This window comes from Lupinus angustifolius, chromosome LG03 (genome assembly GCF_001865875.1).
Source record: "Lupinus angustifolius cultivar Tanjil chromosome LG03, LupAngTanjil_v1.0, whole genome shotgun sequence".
NCBI classification, from domain to species: domain Eukaryota; kingdom Viridiplantae; phylum Streptophyta; class Magnoliopsida; order Fabales; family Fabaceae; genus Lupinus; species Lupinus angustifolius.
Genome location: NC_032011.1, coordinates 24,711,109 through 24,731,836, shown reverse-complemented (window position 1 = coordinate 24,731,836; position 20,728 = coordinate 24,711,109). Strand labels below are relative to the sequence as shown.

The 20,728-nt window shown below is 30.6% G+C and overlaps 3 protein-coding genes and 1 long non-coding RNA gene across 4 annotated transcripts; 2 read left to right on the top strand and 2 right to left on the bottom strand.

Moving 5' to 3' along the window:
• LOC109343960 (S-type anion channel SLAH4-like) lies at positions 186-2,969 on the bottom strand. The gene is made up of 2 exons (XM_019582495.1): positions 1,962-2,969; positions 186-513 (listed from the first exon to the last, which is right to left on the bottom strand). The coding sequence occupies exons 1-2, from the start codon at positions 2,892-2,894 to the stop codon at positions 265-267; spliced, it is 1,182 nt and encodes a 393-aa protein (XP_019438040.1). The 5' UTR covers positions 2,895-2,969; the 3' UTR covers positions 186-264.
• Positions 7,534-9,930, top strand: LOC109343955 (protein SHI RELATED SEQUENCE 1-like). Its single transcript, XM_019582490.1, has 2 exons — positions 7,534-8,804; positions 9,280-9,930. The coding sequence occupies exons 1-2, from the start codon at positions 8,288-8,290 to the stop codon at positions 9,645-9,647; spliced, it is 885 nt and encodes a 294-aa protein (XP_019438035.1). The 5' UTR covers positions 7,534-8,287; the 3' UTR covers positions 9,648-9,930.
• LOC109342453 (transcription initiation factor IIF subunit beta-like) lies at positions 9,720-14,989 on the top strand. The gene is made up of 4 exons (XM_019580436.1): positions 9,720-9,774; positions 13,877-14,064; positions 14,313-14,462; positions 14,826-14,989. The coding sequence occupies exons 1-4, from the start codon at positions 9,720-9,722 to the stop codon at positions 14,943-14,945; spliced, it is 513 nt and encodes a 170-aa protein (XP_019435981.1). The 3' UTR covers positions 14,946-14,989.
• Positions 14,497-14,819, bottom strand: LOC109343959. Its single transcript, XR_002107279.1, has 2 exons — positions 14,706-14,819; positions 14,497-14,564 (listed from the first exon to the last, which is right to left on the bottom strand). It is a non-coding gene; the product is annotated as an uncharacterized LOC109343959 (long non-coding RNA).

Here is a 20,728-nt window from a genome sequence, read left to right as displayed (position 1 = left end):
CTTGATTCGATAAATGAACGAGATTAGATTTTAAAAATAATATTCCAATCTAAAAAAATTGACGAATTTGGTAGACACACCTTAATATATAATGCACACAAGAAACTTCACCAACTGGAAGATGCACTAACCTCATTGTCTTCAAATTATCGAATATTTTAGTAGCCAAATTTAACTTCATACTCAATTATAAACTTTAGGCTTAGATTTCACTAAGGCTTGGGTCATATTGTGGTATGGGTAAATGAATATTTAAGTAACAAGCTAGTTTACAATAGGATCATTATCCGGTAAAAGCATCTTAGAATTGAGCAAAGTGAACACCATTAGAATAAAAGAGACCAAAAAGGAAAGAATTAAGAGAAGGAGCATTAGAAAATGAGAAATAGTTCCTTTAACTTCTTGTGCATAGTGTGTGGAAGCCATAGCAAGCACTGTAACAGGAAATGAGTATGCCCACCATGCAACATTGAACCTTCTCATAGATCTCTTGAATAGGGCTGGCCTACAAATCTGTTCAACATAATATAAATAATTAACATATTCAGGGTTTATAAGTATCATTTTTCACTTAATTATTAGCTTAAAGAATGGGGTAACAAGTGGTATGAAGGGTGAAGAAATTAATACTGTTTAGTAATATGATGTCATATATGGTATAAAAAGTTATAATAGTAACATGTTGGTGACTCAATTTGTAGGAACTAGAGCGTGTAATAAGCTAGAGTATGTGCTCGATGTTATAACTTATAATAGTACATCTCGTGTGGCTTTAAATATTGAACAATGTTTTTATCCAAATTTGCCTTCCTTTATCGTGCCCGTAATAAAAAAATTGGGCAATGAATAATTTTGGATATATTTAAGAGTATTAGTTTCAAAATATACAATAAATTTTCCATATATTGGAAACTTATTCAAAAGATGGGCCTTCCCATATATTGGACTTTATTGAAAGAAAACTCATATTTACGCTTTTTCTCTACCCAAAACAAGTGATGATATTTTTCATACTTAACAGAAATTAAATAATGTTTCAATAATCTTAAGAAATGGTATATAAAATACTTCACTAATAAATTTTGATGTGAGCATTGATATTAGAAAAGAAGCACGATATATATACCAACCAGTGCAACAAGCAGCCTATAGTAAAAGAATCCAATCACCTGTTCAAAGTTGAAATTGACCCCAAAATTTGTTTCTTATAAAAAGCACCTAGCTTAATTATATATGTGTTTATTTTTTAAATCTCAATGGTTTTTATAAATTTCTCTACCAAACCAACATGTCCAGCTGTAGGCTTTGTCATTACTTGAAGGGTATTAGTTGTAAAGATTTGTGAGATAGCTATCTTGACCTTATAGTATTGCTTTTAAAAAAATTAAAGAATATATTTTCATCTTTTCAGGGAGATTATATTGCATGCATGAAAACAACACAAGTTTAGTAAAATTTTATATGAACTTGATATGGACTGCATAATAAACTTCAAGAACTAGGTCGTTTTCTTGACCGTAAAGTAATGGTGTGGTATTATTAAAAAGTGTGTATTGAAGATATTTGAGATATTTATTAAATTATTATTATTTTTCAAATGTTATCATATTTGTATTATGTAATGTTTGTTTCCTTGCCATGTTACTTATATAGATATTATACCCTATAAAAAACCAATTACTTAATATTAAATAAATACTCAACTTCCTCTCTAAGAAAAAAATTGTTTCTTCTCAGTTGGTCCCAAAGAAATAAAATAACCTGAACTTATTCCTAAAATTTTAAATAAGGGTTAAAATAGTTCTTAATATGGATTAATATGTCCCAAAAATTCTATTTCGAATAAAGTTTGAGATTTTTAAGTATGATGTTGGTTTTTCCTCATAATTTTGAATTTTGAAGGCTAAATTGGAAAAAGTATTCACTCTTAAAAAGCTTATAAATAGAGAAATAATAATTACCAGTGACATGAAAAGAAATAGGGATAGAAAGAATAGCATCTTGGAAGCAATATCAAAAACCCCAACTATCGATGCCCAAGCCAAGCTAGCCACGCTTGGTGCTGCAAAGAACAAGAAGAAAACTGGTCTTAACATCACTGGAAGTCCTTTTCCACCTGATAATCTCTGATACAGTGTTACAAACAACACTAAATAATGCACCATCCCTAGTGAAAACATACACACAGCACTCTCTTTCCAACCCATATGAGCCGCAGCTTGTGCCCCAACCAAGTTCCCTATAACAGATAACTGGCTTGTTGGGTTAGCCACCGTTGATAAAAATCTCTTACCTTTGGTGAACCATTGACCATATATTTTCAAATCAAGAAGCACCACAGGTATTGCAAAAACCCACCATAGAGTTAAATAAACTGTGGTTTTTGGAGCCAAGAATGGTGCTGATTGAAGCAAAAGAAACCAAGAGATCCATGGAGCAAAGAGATAGTTAACCCCAACATGGTGCAAGAACTCAGCCTTAACCATATTAAAGAAAAAAATGCACCGTAGTAGGTAAAGAATAGATAGTAATACGAGTGTGAAGAGAGACAGAAACCATAGTACAAGGAAAATGGTGGGGTGAAGGGTACCAAGCATGTTTCTAATAATGTTTGTGTCGTGTGTTGGTCCAATTAGTGTCTTCAATAATAAAGCTTGGCCACTTAGGGAGAGGCTTATTCTGAAATAACCTGCATGCAATTTGGTTAGTATAGAACTTAGTGACATTAACAAGCGCTTTGCAATTGCAATCATCATGAAGGAGGAAGATTCATGAATATTATTAGTATTAATGTTATGGCTTGTAACATTTGAGGTTGTCATGTCTATGACAATCTCAGTTTCTGATTGAGAAGGTTGAGTTGGCATGGTGAGATGATTAATTATCAAACTCATACTAGATTGGCTTTGTGATGTCCTCACTTTTCTTTACTCCTCATGTAAGGCTTTTATAAGGGGAGGGGTATGCAAGTAAGCTGGGACAAAGATCATATGTCTCATAATCTTCATGATTTTATGTTCCGAACTAGTTAAACTTGGTAAAATAATACTAAAATATTAATTTCTGTTTTTATAATTTTTCTTTTTTAAATGAATGAAACTTTCTCATTAACTTGTTACATGAGAGATGAATAAGGATATATGATCCCTACACAACAAGTTGGGATATTAAAAAAATCTAAAAGTATATTAAAAGGTGAAGTTTTAAAAAAGAAGAAACATTTATAAAGTCCATGCCGCAGGTTGCTTTTGCACGTTACATATTTCGTTTATTGTAATTTTGTTTCTAACATCAATCGTTTTCGGGCATATCTTGATTATCTGGACACCGTATATGTTTCTATCAAGTGGTTATTGATGTTCAAGTGCTTTTTTTGTCCCCTCTTCACACATTTTGGTTCATTATCTGCAAGGACGGGTATAGAAAGTATATGAGGGAGGAACACAAAACATATATAGTAATTAATAGTTGAAATCGTGAAAAATAAGTACTTTAACGTACCTAAGCTGCAAAATGGTTATGGTTTGGATTGCTTCTTACATATGTGAGGGACAAGGATATGATCTCTAAAAAAAAACAGTTAGGATCATCTCTATCAATCGAGAGTTAAGTATCGCACAATAACGCATAAAAGACAATATATAATAATACTTTTATTTATCATGAAATCGTATTTTTGTTAGTGAAAATATGAGGAAAAACAATCACTTGTCTCTCCATTAATGGAGATGATTCTTGTACGTCTCAAACCATGTCCAAGACCAGTAATATTGAAGCAAAAAAACAATGAACATTTAATTTTTTTAATCGATATGTGTCCATTAACGAGGGACATGATTTGTGACATCATTTGAGATAACGAATCATTGTCCATATGTAAAATGATGTGTTTTTGCTTCTTACATAATTTTGAGATTTTTTATGTGAATGGGCTTTTGTGATTTCTATCTTCTTTCCAGCAGCCGGATCCATTTTCAAACTTCATTTTAGGTTAAATAATTGGTAGGCCCACATATATTAAAAGTAAACCTAAATGTCAACCCAAACCTTTTGAGAGTTTTGGGATGCATAATAATGATGCTGCTTAAGTAAAAAAATTTAATTTCAGAAAAATTCTTATATGATACAACACCAATATTTCTAAATACATTTGAACAATTGAAATTTTTAATTAATTCATATAATTTTAACTTATTAATACTTGATAAATAAATAATTAAGATCATAAATTCATGAACATATACAATAATTTCTGGTGGGCCAACTTCCAAATATTGGTTTTTTTTTTCAATTCAATCATGATATCCCGGATCATGAGGGTAAGTATGTGACCGAGGAAGACCAGTTAAAAGAGAAAGGTTACGTCTTCTCAATTCTTTAACTCTCCAGATACCAACAATCATTGCATGGGCATGCATTATCTTAAGCACTCAAGCCTCTTTGTAGTAATCCTCATTTTTTTATTCTAAAAAATGTATATCTTCACTTTTTTGGATAAGGAATTAGTCCCTTTTGGATTTGTGACTACCCCTCCCAATAAGTGTCGATTTCAGGACTTGAACCCTCAACTTTATAGATCCAATAAGATCTTACACCATTAGACCAACGCCTTTTTAGTTAGTAATACTCATTTGAATAGTTGAGTGGTATCACAAACTTTATCATCATTGATTCATTCAGCTTAATTAAGTCTAATCACTAATGCTGAAGATCTTTTACTAAACCAGTTTGTGAAAAAGTTACATTTGATATTAATCTTATGTTATCCCCATAAGTTATATATAGTTGACCAGCTTCACACTTCATTTTGAGGAAACGTGGCATCAAGAAGTGGGGATCATCTCCGGTACTGGATAGGATTAAGATATGTGACAATTTTTTTTAACGATAATGATTACATGTGATTTTTTATTAAAAAATAAATAAAAATTATTCAAAAAAATCTTATCCTTATATTTCAGTATTGATTTCTCCAGTACTGGAGAGGAGTTGAACACCAAATATTGACATCATATTGATCAATTAAATTTCATCCACTACTTGGCCCAATGGTGATTGATTCAAGTGTTGGAGTGCATATTTATTTATTATTACAACGGAGAAAAATAAATCATGGAATAACCAAAAGGTAAATGAAATGGGAGAATAAGAAGAAGAACCAATCATGGTTGAAATTAAAGTACTAAAAAATATAAAGATGCCATAAAGTGCGAGAATGTGCCAAGTTGGAGAAGGGGCAGCTTAATAATAGTAAAATAGTGAGAGTTGAAAAGCTGGGTAAGATGATTTGTTTCCTCGGGCCCCAAATAACAATTAAATTCTGAATTTACAATACAAAGTTTAGTTTAGGGAGTGATAGAATAATATTTTTGGTACTTCTTTTGTTGATATAATAGAATAGTATTGAGTTCAAAAGTTATAAGCATGTTAGATAAATTATGTTATAGTAGATTGTAATTTGTAAATGACCACGTACGGCCATAACAACTTCCTTACTCCTTAACTATTAAGTCTTATCCGGTTTTGTTCTATTATTGGAGTCAATTATTAGTGGTATTAAACTAATTGTAGTTATACCAACAGACGTTGGTTCAAGTGGTACATGAATGATTCTCATGTTCGAATCTTGTGAATAGAAAAAACATCCGCTTGGAGAGTTAACCCTAAGTACCTGTAGATGTTCCCAATTCAGACATTATTGTCTCCGATGTGAGAATACTTCTGGGAAACAAAAAAAAATTAATTGTAGTTATGGCTATTCACGTGATAGTGAATCTTATAGGTTTATTTTACCTGCTTTACTAGCACCCTTCTTCTCGTATAGCTTCCCTGATTTAAATTTGAACTTTGAAGGAATGAGTTTGTGAGTGTTCCCTTAGATTTTTACAGATTAAACCTTGCTCAGCATAAGGTTTTTGGACTTTATATATTGACCAATTCCAAAATTCTTTGTGAAAGGAAAAAGTTGAAAATAGAATGTAAAGTAAATATATATGGGGTTAAGGTTCTATCTCAAAACAAATTAGTAATAAGAAGAGTAGTCTAAAAATATTTAAATCATGTCTTAAAAAAGTAATGTATTTGATGTGAGACTTAATTCTTAATATGCTTCATCCATACAAGTCTATCGTATCAGATGAAGGATTGACTTTGATCATGACTAAAGAAGATCTTTTAATCTATGACAATTAGAAAGTTCTAATATCATATTAATGTTTTATCTGAAAACCATTTAGTAATGAGAGAACTAGTCTCGAAAATATTTAAATCATACAGGATCATGAAAGAAATACTTACTTCCTAAGAGTATGTTTGAATGTGTAGGAGAGTGGTTGCATTTATTGAAATGACTTTATAATAATGGTTAGAGTCATAAATAGAATCCTTACTGTATTAGATAATCAAAATAAATTAGTGTTAAATCAAATTTATGATACATATCATATATATAACCTCCATTTAAATACTGGGGAGCCCAAATTAGTTATGGGACATGATAAATAAGAACCAGCTTGCATATGATAAATATGAAGAATTATATTTGAATGTAGATATATACTAAGGATACCCAAAGAGGTAAAAAGCACAAAATTAAATAAAATAGTAAATTATCCTCTCAACTTAGGTATTGAATTAAATTAACTTGCTTAAATTAAACACGCTTATGGTACCCGTAACATGTGAGTAGAATTTGTGTGCGAGTCTCAACTCTCATATAAATGACAAAGGCACTTCTGGGTGTTGACCTTTCAACATAGAAAATGATTTTTCCCAAATTGCGAGTTAATCATAAATAATCATTTGCGAAGATTTTCTATTATAAGTGGAACAGGTAGACAATCGCAATATTATAAGTGTTTTATTTAATAATGTTAAATATGTGTACTATTATGTGACTCCTTTTTCAAATGCTTTAATAATTATAATTGACAGCTCATATCTAAAGGTTACATTATACATATTAACATAAATGTGAAATAAAATGTCAAGAAAAAATCACTTCGTGTGTAGAATATAGTAGGTTAAAATTATGAAAGCCGTCCGATATGGGTTCCATAATAAGGTGTAAGATATTATCGGTGATGGAGACGTATCTGACAAAGGAAGATTTAGATGCATGCGGAAGTAATGTGTTATTCTAATAGTATAGGTTTCATTAAATCTTTAGGATAGTCAAGATGTCAAATGTTCATTCCAAAAAATGATACGTGTTGGAAAGAATAATCACATTCTGAAAGAGATTAATTCATTAACCAAAGTATGATAATAATACCAAAGGAAAATGAAGATGCATGCGAAAGTGTACCTTACTTGAGTAAGGATAATAGAGAGACATATACTGCAATAAATAAATGAAACAATAATATGGTAAAATATTTTTATTATTTTATATATAATGTAAAAATACTATTGTCGTTAAAAATACATATAAAATTAAGTATTTGTCTTTCTGTTACTAGAGACCTTGTCCCCTAACTCTATCTAAATTTCGACAAAGGATACAATACTTCATGAAAAAGGGAAATAAAACTTTCTTAATTATGGTCAGAGAATTGAGAAAGTACCACCGGGTTTTCCGGTGGTAGGACGAATAAGCAAAAGGTAGAAAAGACACGTGGAGGAGTGTGATCCGTTGGATGGTGAAAACACGATGAGATTTATTGAAACTGAGAGAGAACTGAAGTAAGTAAGAGAAGTTAAGCAGTGATAGATTTTCATGTTCCCTCACACACACTCTCTCTCTCTATCTCACTCACTCACTCACATAACAATAACAACACAGTCTGAAACTGAATCCTTCTCTGTGTAGGATACAGTGCTCTACAGAGAAAGAAAGAAAGAGATTGGTGACCATAATTCATAATTGAGAGAGAGAGTTTTGAGTTATAGTGTTATGTTATACTACTACTGCTACAGTATAGTGGATGGTTGCAGTTACCATTGCGGCGTTGCAGAGACTCTAATTCAGTGCCATAATTGCTCACATTACATGGAACTCAATAGCTTCTAATATCCTCTCTTTTTTTCTACTGCTTCTCTTTCATTCTCACAATTGCCCCCACCTAACAGTGAGAGAGAGTCACCAAGATAAAAAAATTAAAAAGGTTTGGTTAGGTCAAAATTATTAAGCTAACCTGTTTCTGTAGTTGAAACGAGTTGCACTTGAAAATTTCACAACTGTAGCCAGATCTTTAGTATTAGAAGAAAAAAACACACTTTAAGTTTCCAGAAGATTTTGTTCTGCTATGGAAGTTATCTCTGGATTTGGGAGCTTCAGCAGTAACAAATGGCTGGGTTATTCTCTTTAGGTCAACAAAACAAAGAAGAAGAAGAAGAAAATAATAACAACAGAAATAGTTTATTCTTGTTCAGGGACGAAAACGAAGAGATCTACAACAAAGGGTTCGAGATATGGCCACAATCTTATCATCACCACTACTCATCATTTGGGGTGGGTCCTAGTAGCAGGAACTCAAACGTTAATAACATTGTTGGTGACGAACACGTTTCACTCTCTGATGAGTCAACGAGATTTGGACTAATGGTAATGAAATCAAGTGGCAGTAGCAGCAGCGGAATGAACTGTCAGGACTGTGGGAATCAAGCTAAGAAAGACTGTGTACATCTGAGATGCAGAACTTGTTGTAAGAGTCGAGGGTTTCAGTGCCAAACTCATGTTAAGAGTACTTGGGTCCCCGCTGCTAAACGCCGTGAACGACAACAACAATTGCTCAGAGACACCGCTTCTAAACGACATCGAGAGCATCAAGGTTTACATTCTCCACCACCTGTCACAACCATGGGTAAGAAAATGAGTATTTAATTTGAATTTTGGTATCATATTCTCTTTTTATATATAGTTATTAGTTAGGGTATAGGCACATTATGTATTTTGAAATATATAACTTTTTTGTTTTCTTCTCTGAAGTTTATGGTATTGTTGATAGAGAAATTTGCACTGAGATCTTGAGGAATGGTGAATCTTCTATGAGTATACCTAACTGATCCTTATCATTTGACTGTGAAAATGAAACTCCACTCTAATGTCACTTATCACACAACCTATCCTTGTTTTTTCTTCTCTCTCTCTCTCTCTCTCTCTTCTAGCTTTTCCTTATTCCTATCACTGTTTTCAAGTAAAATTGATGAAATTATTAAGTTCCATCCATGTCACGAGGCCGTTGGTTTAGCTAGATTTGTTGCATATTGTTCCTTTTCTTTAATTTCTCTTCTCTAATTTACCTAGATTTCATATTTAATCTCTTGAATGTTACTTAGGGTTAGAGCTGGGAGTACAATTTCCACCTGAAGTGAACTCAACAGCGGTGTTTAGATGTGTAAAAGTGACAGCAGTGGACACTCCAGAAGAACAATATGCGTATCAAGCATCTATCAACATAGGTGGACATGTTTTCAAAGGAGTTCTCTATGATCAAGGACCTGAAGGTTCTTACACCAATATTGAAGGTTCATCTGGTGGTGGTGGAGAAGGAGGTGAAGCTACTCAACAACAACTTGGTCTCATAACTTCAGCAACCACAGTCACAACCACTGGGAACCTATTTGACCCTTCTTCACTTTACCCTCCTCCACTCATGAATGCTTTCATGGCTGGTACGCAATTTTTCCTACCCCCAAGATCCTAATTAAAGACGTGTATCTCCTATGTCTTGGAGTAACTACTGAAACCAAGTCTTTTTTCTTTTTGATTTGTGGCAATGACTCTTATTAGAATTATGGGTTATGGAGATGGTTGTTCTAAGGTAGTATTAGGTATATCAATCTTAAGTTCTTAACATCGTATAAAGTAGCTACAAGGAAAGTTGTTAAGAATTAAGAAAATGATTATGACAATGATTCTGGTGCATGAAGTTAAAGGGCCCGGGATGTTTGATTTGTGCTATACAAATGTCAAATCAGATTTTCATGGTTATTATTTAGTTCTATTTGTGCGGATATCCCCTTATAATATCTTCTATAAACTTTTTAAAGTATATAAAAAAATAAATTTATAATAATTTGTAGTACATATACATTACTCACAAAGTTGTATCATTTTGTATCATAAAACTCAAACTTATACCAAAGTTGTTGAGGATAGACAAATAAAACAAATTAATTGATTTTATTCACATTTGTCAATTCTAGAGTATATATTATAAAAGTAAAAAATGTATCAAAGTTGTGAAGGATAAACATATGGAAACCATTTCCATATCTCTATGGGATTGAAGAATTTTATGAAATTCTAGAGAACACATTGATTTTGCTGTGACGGTGGTGGCTTTTGTGTGTTTTCCTTGGCTCAGACATCATTTAGATATGTGTGCATTATCATATAAGTTTTGTTATGATATGTGATTTGATTTCTTTATAGTATGTTTCTTTTTCTGGGTTAATATTGAGTTAGCTTTCGGAATTGGTGCTGAACTCGAAGCCTCTTTTTTCCCGTTTATGCGTTTGCTTGCCGGATCAAAATGTAATGAAATAGGTTACGTGTTTGGTTAACCATAGAGAATTTAAAAATCATTTTTGAAGTCCTTTGCATGATTTCTTGGAACTAAAGACTAAGATAGATATGCTCCAACTTTTCTTTGTTTCCCATGCATTGTATCAATTGGCAACACCATTCTCTAATTTATGGCTCATCACTTTCTCTATCTTTTGATTCTTTTCTCTCTTTCATGGATCAATATCTTCACATAATTATATGTTACGTAGAAATGGAGAATTACAACTAACAATTACACCAACTACTTCTCTGAAAAACTATAAAATTTAGGCACTGGAATAGACATCCATGATCCATGGATGTGACTACTATATACTAGAGTTAGAAAAGTCGTCTTCTTTAAGTTTATAACGTTTAATGTTAGGTTCTAAAAGTATGTGCATGTGATGTATGTTTTATGCATATGAATGTCTAGTGCCACCAATGATATAGGTCAAGGTGCCATATGTTATGATAGGGTTAATGGCACTTTCATAGACTACCCGTTTTAGATGATAAAAAAGAATCAGAAACTATACAGAAAATTTCCCTAGTTTTGTAATAACTGGCCCATAACATGTGCTACACAACCTTCCGCTGATTGAGACTTACCACTATCTTTCTTTTTCATCTATACATGCTTTTATATTTTGTATTTATAACCTCATTCCATGCTTTTTAACTTCTTTTTCTTACTCCACTTATTAATTCTTTTCACTAGTGTAGTTAATTAGTTGAACATGTTTATGGAGAACTTTGTTTAGCAAAAAGTTGCATACCCTATATATAATTTTTCAATTCTCCACATCAGTGAAATCATCAAATAAAAATGTTATTCTGCTGCTAAGATTTCATGGACAATCTTCATGAATATATTAAAGTGTTGACTAAGTTTTATGCTTTTTGGAGGACAAATTGAGACAAAGAATAAAAAGAGAGTTCAACCATAATTGTAGGTCAAGTCTAGTCACTTCAATTGGCCGCATGGATCGAGAGAAAAGAGAGAGAGAGGGGAAGAAGAAAACAAAAATCCAAAAGTTAGTTATGAGAACCACTAAATCTTCCATTACTTTGGCAATGCTGCAAAAAGATTGCATAAAACATCAATTTTTGCATGGCCAGCAAACCTTGCTTTTATTCATAAGCAGCACATTAAAATCACTTAAGAAGTCTCAATTTAGGATAAGGTTTTATTCTTCAAACAAGTCTTAAAGTCTCTCTCAAATCAATTACAATACATTACATAAGTTAGAAAATAAATACTCATCATTTTTTATATTTTGATTCATGATTAATAATAGACAAAGTTACGAATATATTTGGGACACCAAATCCTCATTCCCCAATTTATATGCGCGTGAGACTTGGTGGGGAAAAGGCAATACACACAATCACAAATAGAGTAAGATGAGTTTTTATGATTTTGCATCAATTACAAAATCACAGTTTAAATTATAGCTCAACAATTATATTTTGTTAAAATTATTTTATGTTTTGGTTTTTCTAATTGCTCACCTTATAGTACATGTAAAATTACCTAAAAGTTGTAAGTTAACATTGTTACTTGATTCATTTATAAAATTCATGTATATTAATCTTCATTTCTTTTCAATGTCAACTTATTCTTTTTGAGAAACTGAAAATTTGCCACAGGACGCTTAAATTTTTGTTTTCCTTATATGGAGAAATGTGCTTCCACTCCTTTACCAATGTCGTCCTTGGTTATTTTAAGCAAAGTAAACAAATTATTAATTTTTTAACAAATATTATCATTTTTCTATTATATCCTTCTCAATTTCACTCATCGTTTTACTTTACTACTACTATTATTTTCTTTTCACAATAATGAGGATAAGGGTATAATTAATAAATAAATAATTAAATTAATTAACATGATCTTGAAGTTTAAAAATGACACTAAAATAAAAATATTTTTTTCTGGAAAAAGGATACTTATATAAAAGAAGCTAGGACTAAGATTTATCATAAAGTGGGCATGAATTGATCCTAAAGGAATATGGATAACAACTTTAGGATACAGATACTAACAATTGGAAGACTAGGTGTTCTGGAAAGAGAAAGAAACAATATTATTTTTTCTAAACAAGCTAGTGTTACATAGATTTGTTCAACATTCGAAATACATATTCACACTTGTAAAATATAAAACCAAAAATATAAAATTGACCCTTAAGGAATATGGATAACCAATTTAGAATACAGTAACCTTAGATAATATCCTCTACAATGGAGACCAATAAGAAAATCAAAATAGGCTGAAGATTGAATAACATCACTTGGTATCACTAATTATGATTACCCGCCATTCAATTCCATATATCTACTAAGTTAATAAAATATACACTTATGAATATTTTATAGTGAAAGTTTTGACCAGAGAATAAAATGTGTAAATGGGGTAGCTATTAGAGTTAGAATTTAAAATTCACACTTATGTACAGGGTCTGACCCAAAAATTTCACGTGTTGGTGACGATAAATTTATAATATAAAAACTTAGCACGTAAATATATTAATTATGGGAATAGAGTATCTCCTGCTATAAGGAGATAAGTTATCTCTTCCTGCCAGTGAAATTATGACATGTGTAAATATATTAATTGTATTTCATCATTTTCTATAAAAATATTTTTTAAAATAAACAAAACAGCACACATGTCACATTTTTACTGGTTAGAGAAGATAAATTATATCCTAGTATGAAGAAATACATTATTCTCATTAATTATTGATATGTATTAAAGACTACTCACGAAAAAGTTTATAAAAACACTGTAAACTTTATGATTTGTGGAAAAAGTCATAATAAATTATTATTATTTTCCTAATTACCACTTAAATTTTACCTATTAAATATAATATTAAATTAATAGCAATACAAAATTCTCACTTTTATTTTAACTTCAAATGTGAGATTATTATGATTATTTAATTATATATATATCGTTTATATATCATTAACCACTTTTAACACATAAATTTTATTATTCTATTCTTTCGCCAATTTTGAATTTTAATGGTGATATACTTTAAATATCAATGTTGATTAACAATATATTCCATTTTTATCATTGTAAATCTAATTGCAGCATTTTCATGTTGATCTATTAATAATTTAACAATATATTTATACAAAAATTAATTTTATCAATTGATAAAGTTTAAGGGATAATTATGAATCAGGGAAATAGTCTATATTGCTCCTTACAGAGGAGTTTTATGCATTTCCCCTTATTTTTTTAATAAGGTGATTGTTTGTTATTGGTGATAAAGAGTATATTAAAAAATATTGAATATTTTGGGTCTCAACTGCATAAGGCCCATAAGGTCAAACCCAACCAGTTGGGTTGTATTTGCCCATAAGGCCTAGTCATTTTTGGTAAGCGTAGAGAGAGAGAGAGAGAGAGAGATGGAAGAAGAGAATGGAAGTTCAAATTTGGAGAGTTCAAAAGCAGAGAGATCGGTGTGGCTAATGAAGTGTCCTGTAGTGGTTGCGGAGTTCTAATGAGGCCAATGCCCGGGATGGTTGGTCTAATTTCATCCAATTCAAAGGTATCCTAATTTCTATACATCGTATCATCATGTACATTGGTTAGATGAACTTTTGTTTATAATATTTTATGTTCACTATTAGAGCTTACTTATTAGCGTTGTCCACGAGATGATACCATCATAAATTGATGCAATCACATCGACAATTAGTAAGATGAATAATATTTGTTCTGAGAAAAATTGGTTCTTCAAATGTTCAAGCATGGCGGAATTCTGAGGGTTTTCTTATTCATTTGAAACTCCTTCAGGATAAGAAGAGAACGCAGCCAGTTAAACAAACTGATACTAAGAGAACAAGAAGAGACCGTGGAGAGCTGGAGGATATAATGTTCAAGCTATTTGAAAGACAGCCCAATTGGGCCTTGAAGCAGCTTGTTCAAGAGACTGATCAACCTGCAGTATGTGTTTCTGATCTGTCTATATTTTTGTTTCTGGCTGGGTGGGTTCGGAGTATTTTCACGATCTCGATTTATCTTAGCATTTCTTCTCTGATTTCCTACCTTGATGTTGTTGTATATTATTGGGAAAAACCTCCTCTGAAGTATAAACTGAGTCTGAGTTTAAAATTAGAAAGTAAGACCCTTGAATCATTCATTGCCTTAGGATCTTCATTCACCTTAACTAATTATGGGCCCACATACTCTTATTTTCTCACTTTAGACGAGTTTTATCTTTCGTTATGATATGCTCATATATTCTATGATAAACATGTCTATGGATTAATCCTCAGTTTGTCCCCTTCACCTCCTTTTCTGATGCAGCAATTCTTGACAGAGATCCTGAATGAACTGTGTGTATACAATAAAAGAGGTGCCAATCAAGGAACTTACGAATTGAAACCTGAATACAAGAAATCTGTTGATGATACAAGTGCTGAATAAGTACTTACTTCCTTGTATTCTAATTATCCCAAGCCTTTCCAAAAGAGAATAAAAAGCATTGAAACATTGAAATCAGTCTGTTTTTATTTGTTAAGAAGGAAGGAGTCAAAATGTTTAAGGGGTTAAATAGGTTGATAGAAGGGCAAAAGATTATTGGGGCAACAAAATAATCATAAAATGTGTATCTGTAATCTGAAGCATATTTGGTTTATGTATTTTTTGGCTATCATTAAATATTCAGTTGTATACATAAAGCTATCCTGTTCTGAAGAACTAGTTATACTATGCATTTCATGGCAATTGAATTTCTCTGATCTTGGATAAATTATTTGCAGCTTCAAATACATGTGTTGTGTTGGAATGTATTGTTGGAAATTCAAGTTAGTATTTGAAGTTTCATATTAGTAAAACAATGAATGAAGTGGAGTTTTGAGTAAGAAGCCATGTCAATACTTTATCTTTTATGGAGGGTTTTTCAATGGTTGGGTAAGTAATATTTGGAAATAGCTTATGTTGGAGAGAGGATTACTATATGAATATTGAGAGGACATTCAAATTCAATGGTTGAAAGTTTTAGATTAAAACATCAGTATTATTACATAGACGGATGGTTACCTTTCTTGATTTTTTAAACAAATCTTATTTTACTTTCTTAGCTCTTAGAAATTTCACTAAGTTTCTCATTAATAAGCAAATGACAAATAAGACAATAAAACACTTTATAAAAATAAGGAAAGAAATCAGAAATAGGAGCATCTCTAGGAGCTTTTTGCCCTTCCCTATTGCTCTCTCTCCAATTCCCTTTTTCCAATTGTTTTTAGTGCTGTTTTAGGATTAGTGGATTATTAGAGTGGAATACTATGTACCGTGTAAATATTTATACTTAGTTAATATATCATTTATAATTTATTTGTATTAATTTTTTGAATAATCATTATGATATAGAGCAAAATAAGTTTATAATTAGTTTCCTTTATCTCTCGGCGAACGAGTATTCAAACACATAGGTAATATCATTAATAAATTGGGTCCAAGTCTGTGTTTTGGATTCGATGACAATTGAGATTGAAAATTTTGAAACATGTTAAATGAATCTGAAAATTTTGAAACATGTTAAATGAATCTGTGTAATGAAGTATTCAAACTCACAATTCATTCATAAACCTCTATATATATATATAAATAGTAAGAATATAACTATAATATCATGTTAATGTTATGTTATATTACTAATTTATAACTATAATATTTTATTAACTTGTAATGTTATATTGTTAATTTATTAATGAGATATAATGTTATGCAAGTTTACTTCATTAATGAAATATAATGTTAAGTATGGATGTGAAATCTTTTATTCATTAATGATATATAATGTTAAGTATTGATGTTATATTATTTTTGGGAAGTTTACTTCCCCAAAAATTCAAATAACAATGCAATTTCATGCGTCTTTTCAAATGTGTCCTTAAGATCAAAGGATGACGAGCCGGTTGAATTAAAATGAGTGTTCCAACTATTTGAGATGAATGCTAATATTATGACTATAACTAATGTCATTTTCTTCTACGACGTTGACAACAGCATAACTAGCTAGGTCCACGCAAGAAAATGCAAAGAATGAAGTGTCTAATTAAGAAAAGGAAAACATGCTTTAACTAATTGCAATTTGGCTAATCATGCAATTGGGCAAAGTTCAAATCACTTTTTCGGACTGGATAGCGAATTTCATTTCTGTCTTAATACTATGTTGTAATGATTTTAGTTTTCTTTTCTTTTCTTCTTCTTTTAATAAATCTTTTCCTTTTTGCCTATAAAAAAAATTGCAATTTGGCTAACCATGTGATAATAATTTAAAACTCATATATGCAAATTTTTATTTGGAAAACTAAAAATAATAAGCCTTAATCTATCAAGGATAACGCTTAACGATTCCAAAATAATAATATCAATGCATTAAGGATTTAGATATATTTTCTGTTTCTTGATGTAATTTATGTTAACATTTAATCTCAAATATTTAAACTAAAATAAAACGAAAAATGGGATTTAGTTCCCTACTATCTACAAATACAAATATGAATGAGACATAATTAGCACTTATTGGATCTGATATCTCTTCATGGAGTTAGTCTGCCACTTTATGAACATGTATATCCGCACTTCAAAAGCTATCATATTATCGTGCCTTGGCATTTCTCATATATCATTATTACATTTGTCCAATCACATCAGCCAAATAGTTAGATTCTTACATATCATTCTCCAAATACGAATATTCCATGTATTTTGGTACGCATGCATGCACATTTCATGGATATGCATGAAAGATATTGAAAATCAAATATATAACATAATATATTATTCTGAAAAATAATTAAATTCTTAATATCATGAAGAAATGGTATAATATTCTCTGATAATGATTTTCTTATCAATTGGGGCCTACTTGGTCTTGATTCTTCTAGACCCTGCATGAATAATAGACATTTAGCTCGTTACCATAAAGCCAATCAGGGAATTTATTTAATGGTAGCAATGTTAGTCTCTAGTATTATTGTAGTATATAATTATATATGTCTAACATAATTCCATTATTTATACATCTTAGTTTAGTAATTTTCTGTTATAATAAATAAACTTAAATTATATTTTTTTATATATTGTTTTTATCTTTTATATAAACAGTCATCTCAAAATGTTTCTTAAAAACAAAGGGACAACATTTGTCCCATGCTAGATGTCAAAAAACACATAACTCCATCTTAATTTTTTTTGTCCAAATCAAACAAACAAACTAGTGTTTTATGTTGATTATTTTTACATGGGAATCTTGGACTAGAGGCTAATGCAAAAGTCGCACGAGGATTTAGGCATTTTACAACCTTGGGTTGAATATGGTGAAATGCATATATAGGAGTAGCATTTTCCATCAAGTGGAGTTTTGAATGTGAACACCGATATGAGACTATAGAGTTAGTGATGATGATAGCCCTTGTGAAGAAGCATGCGTCTCTATCTTGGAATTCAACTAGGAATCTTCATTTCAGCTTTGGAAGATTTTTAAAGCAATGTACTATCCCCCTCTATAATCAAAGATTCCAATACCATCTTCTCAATATTAATGAAAGATTGATCGATCAACTTCAAGTAGACCTTGAATGGTGGGTTGGGTGTACCATGCATTATGGGCCCCTTCTACCACCATAAAGAAAATGGAGGACTTTGTCACTCCCATGGACGTGGGAGACCCACACAAATAATGGTTAGAACTTATAAGTATTGGTGTAAGACAATGGTCATGCCATGCGCCCTCTTCATTCATGATATCTCTCTATGCATGAAGCACATATATATCTTTGGGTGAGCATTGGTCGGGTAAATTTTTGTCCATTACTTATCCCTAAATACTATTTGAGTTATCTTTTAAACCTGGATTCGACCCTAGGCTTAAAACTAGCCTAATAAAACTCGACTTTATATGAATCCAGTTATAATTAGGCTATATTGGATGAGTGAGTATGATTGAGTCATGTTCTCCCCAAAATATCTCGTGGAAGATTAAAAATGAGGTTAAGGAGAATAAGTTGTATACATAACCAAATGCATGCCAAAAGATATTTTGTGAAGATTGATATGACAGCCATATCAGTTCTTACAGCTGTAATCATCACGAAATATTGTAAATTGTATGGTCAAAAAGGTACGGTTGGAAATAATTAGCACCAAAACACTTCCTTTTTAATTCTCTTTTAGATTAGGGCACACGCAACTAATTGCAAAATTGAAATGGACCTATTTATTCAGATCCAAAATGCACAAAAACATGTGAACTGAATGAAAAACATATGAACTGATCCATCCTTGTAACTCAACAAATATGTAGTTCCTCCTAAAGGTAGTTAGTGAGGTATAGTGTTAAGATCTCTCCATTAATCAAGAGACAAATGATCACTTTTATATTTATATATAGGAATAAAAATGTTATATCATTATATTTTAAGGATAAAATATCAAATCATATTACATTTTTTATCTTATTTTAAATGTATTTATCTCTCAATTAATGGAGGGAATCCCAACTCCAAACGTATACCATCCAACTCAAAGATTAATCCAACAGGTTCAACTTTGCATCAGGGTCAGAACTTTGAAGTGTACATGCATGTGCATATTAAATAATTCTAGAGCCACTAATAGCCCCAAATTGAAAATGACTAAACACTAACGACCGATATGACTCGAATAAGAAATGTTGTTTCTCTTAGTGGAAAGGAGTCTTTCTTTTGGTTTGTGAATTTCTTTATTAATGGTTAGATATATATTACATTTTTCATTGTATTTCCTATTTTCAAAGTTTTTTATTGAAAGCATTTTTTTTACTAGAATCGTATACAAATCTTTGAATAAAAAGCTTAACAAAAACAACGTGAAATACATCTAATTATTAATGAAAAAAAAATAGAAAACCTTTTTTACGAATCAAGCGGCCGGATCCTTATACTCTCTTATAATTCCTTCAAATCACTATATTATATTATTATATTCCCTTAGAAAAAAGATTATATATTTTCTATACTTTTAAGCTATTAGATGCATTCCATTTTTACATAATAATTTTCCATTTAATGTATATTAAAAGGATTATTAATAAAAAACATTTGTAGCTAAACTTTGAAGAAAAAGTAGGTGAACATGATGATCAGTGCAAACTAAGCAATGAATGCAAGAAAAATACTTCTAGACAATTAATAAAATATTGTTAATACATTAAGAATTTAATTTTAATTAAAATTTAATTATAAATAATAGCATAAAAAACATAAATACACTTATCTTTAAATATGACGTGACGTATGTGTCTCCATGCAAATTTTCCCCAGAATGCGATGGTGAAAAGGACACAAGATTGGCTCTCGTGGTTTTAAAACCAGATTTTTTGACACACCAATTATTTTTCAAGATTATGTTGGGGCATGGGGAGGAATAGCGCATTAATTCAACCAGTAATTGATTTGATTCCATTTCCAATTTCATCTTCTTCAACATTTTAATCATAGCTGTTTAGCATTCTGTCATGCAAACTTCCTAAACCAACCAACATAGCCTTGCAATTTATAGTCAGTGGAAATTATGTGTTTCATAATTCATATAACATTATTATTACGTGATAATAATGTGTGTTACTATTAATTCACTTCATGATGCATCTCTTTCGTGTTTAAAATGGCATAAGTTAGTTGAAATTTTAGTAGAACTAATAATATTTTATCATCTTATAGGTAAGGAAATAATCTATTTTTGGGTGTATGACTACTTTTCATAACAAATGTCACTCTTAAAAATTAAATCTGTAATTTGGAGATCTAACTTGATTTTACACCACTGAATTAACACCTTGTTAATATAAGCTAGTTGATTTGAAGAAAATAGTTTACCTTAATTAATTGAGACAAATATACATGTTTCGAATAGTTTCACATTCATTATCCAAGCCGATCAGTATATTTAAACAACCTCAATTAATCACATTGATGTTTTTTTTGTAAATGAACTTAAAGTATTGATAAAATTGGTTCATGCATAAAGATAATGTTAAACTAATACAATAAAAAATTATAACTCATACATTTTTTAACATCAGGTGTCATATCATTATCATTTAATTATATATATATATATATATATATATATATATATATATATATATATATATATATATATATATATATATATATATATATATATATATATATATATATATATATATATATATATATATA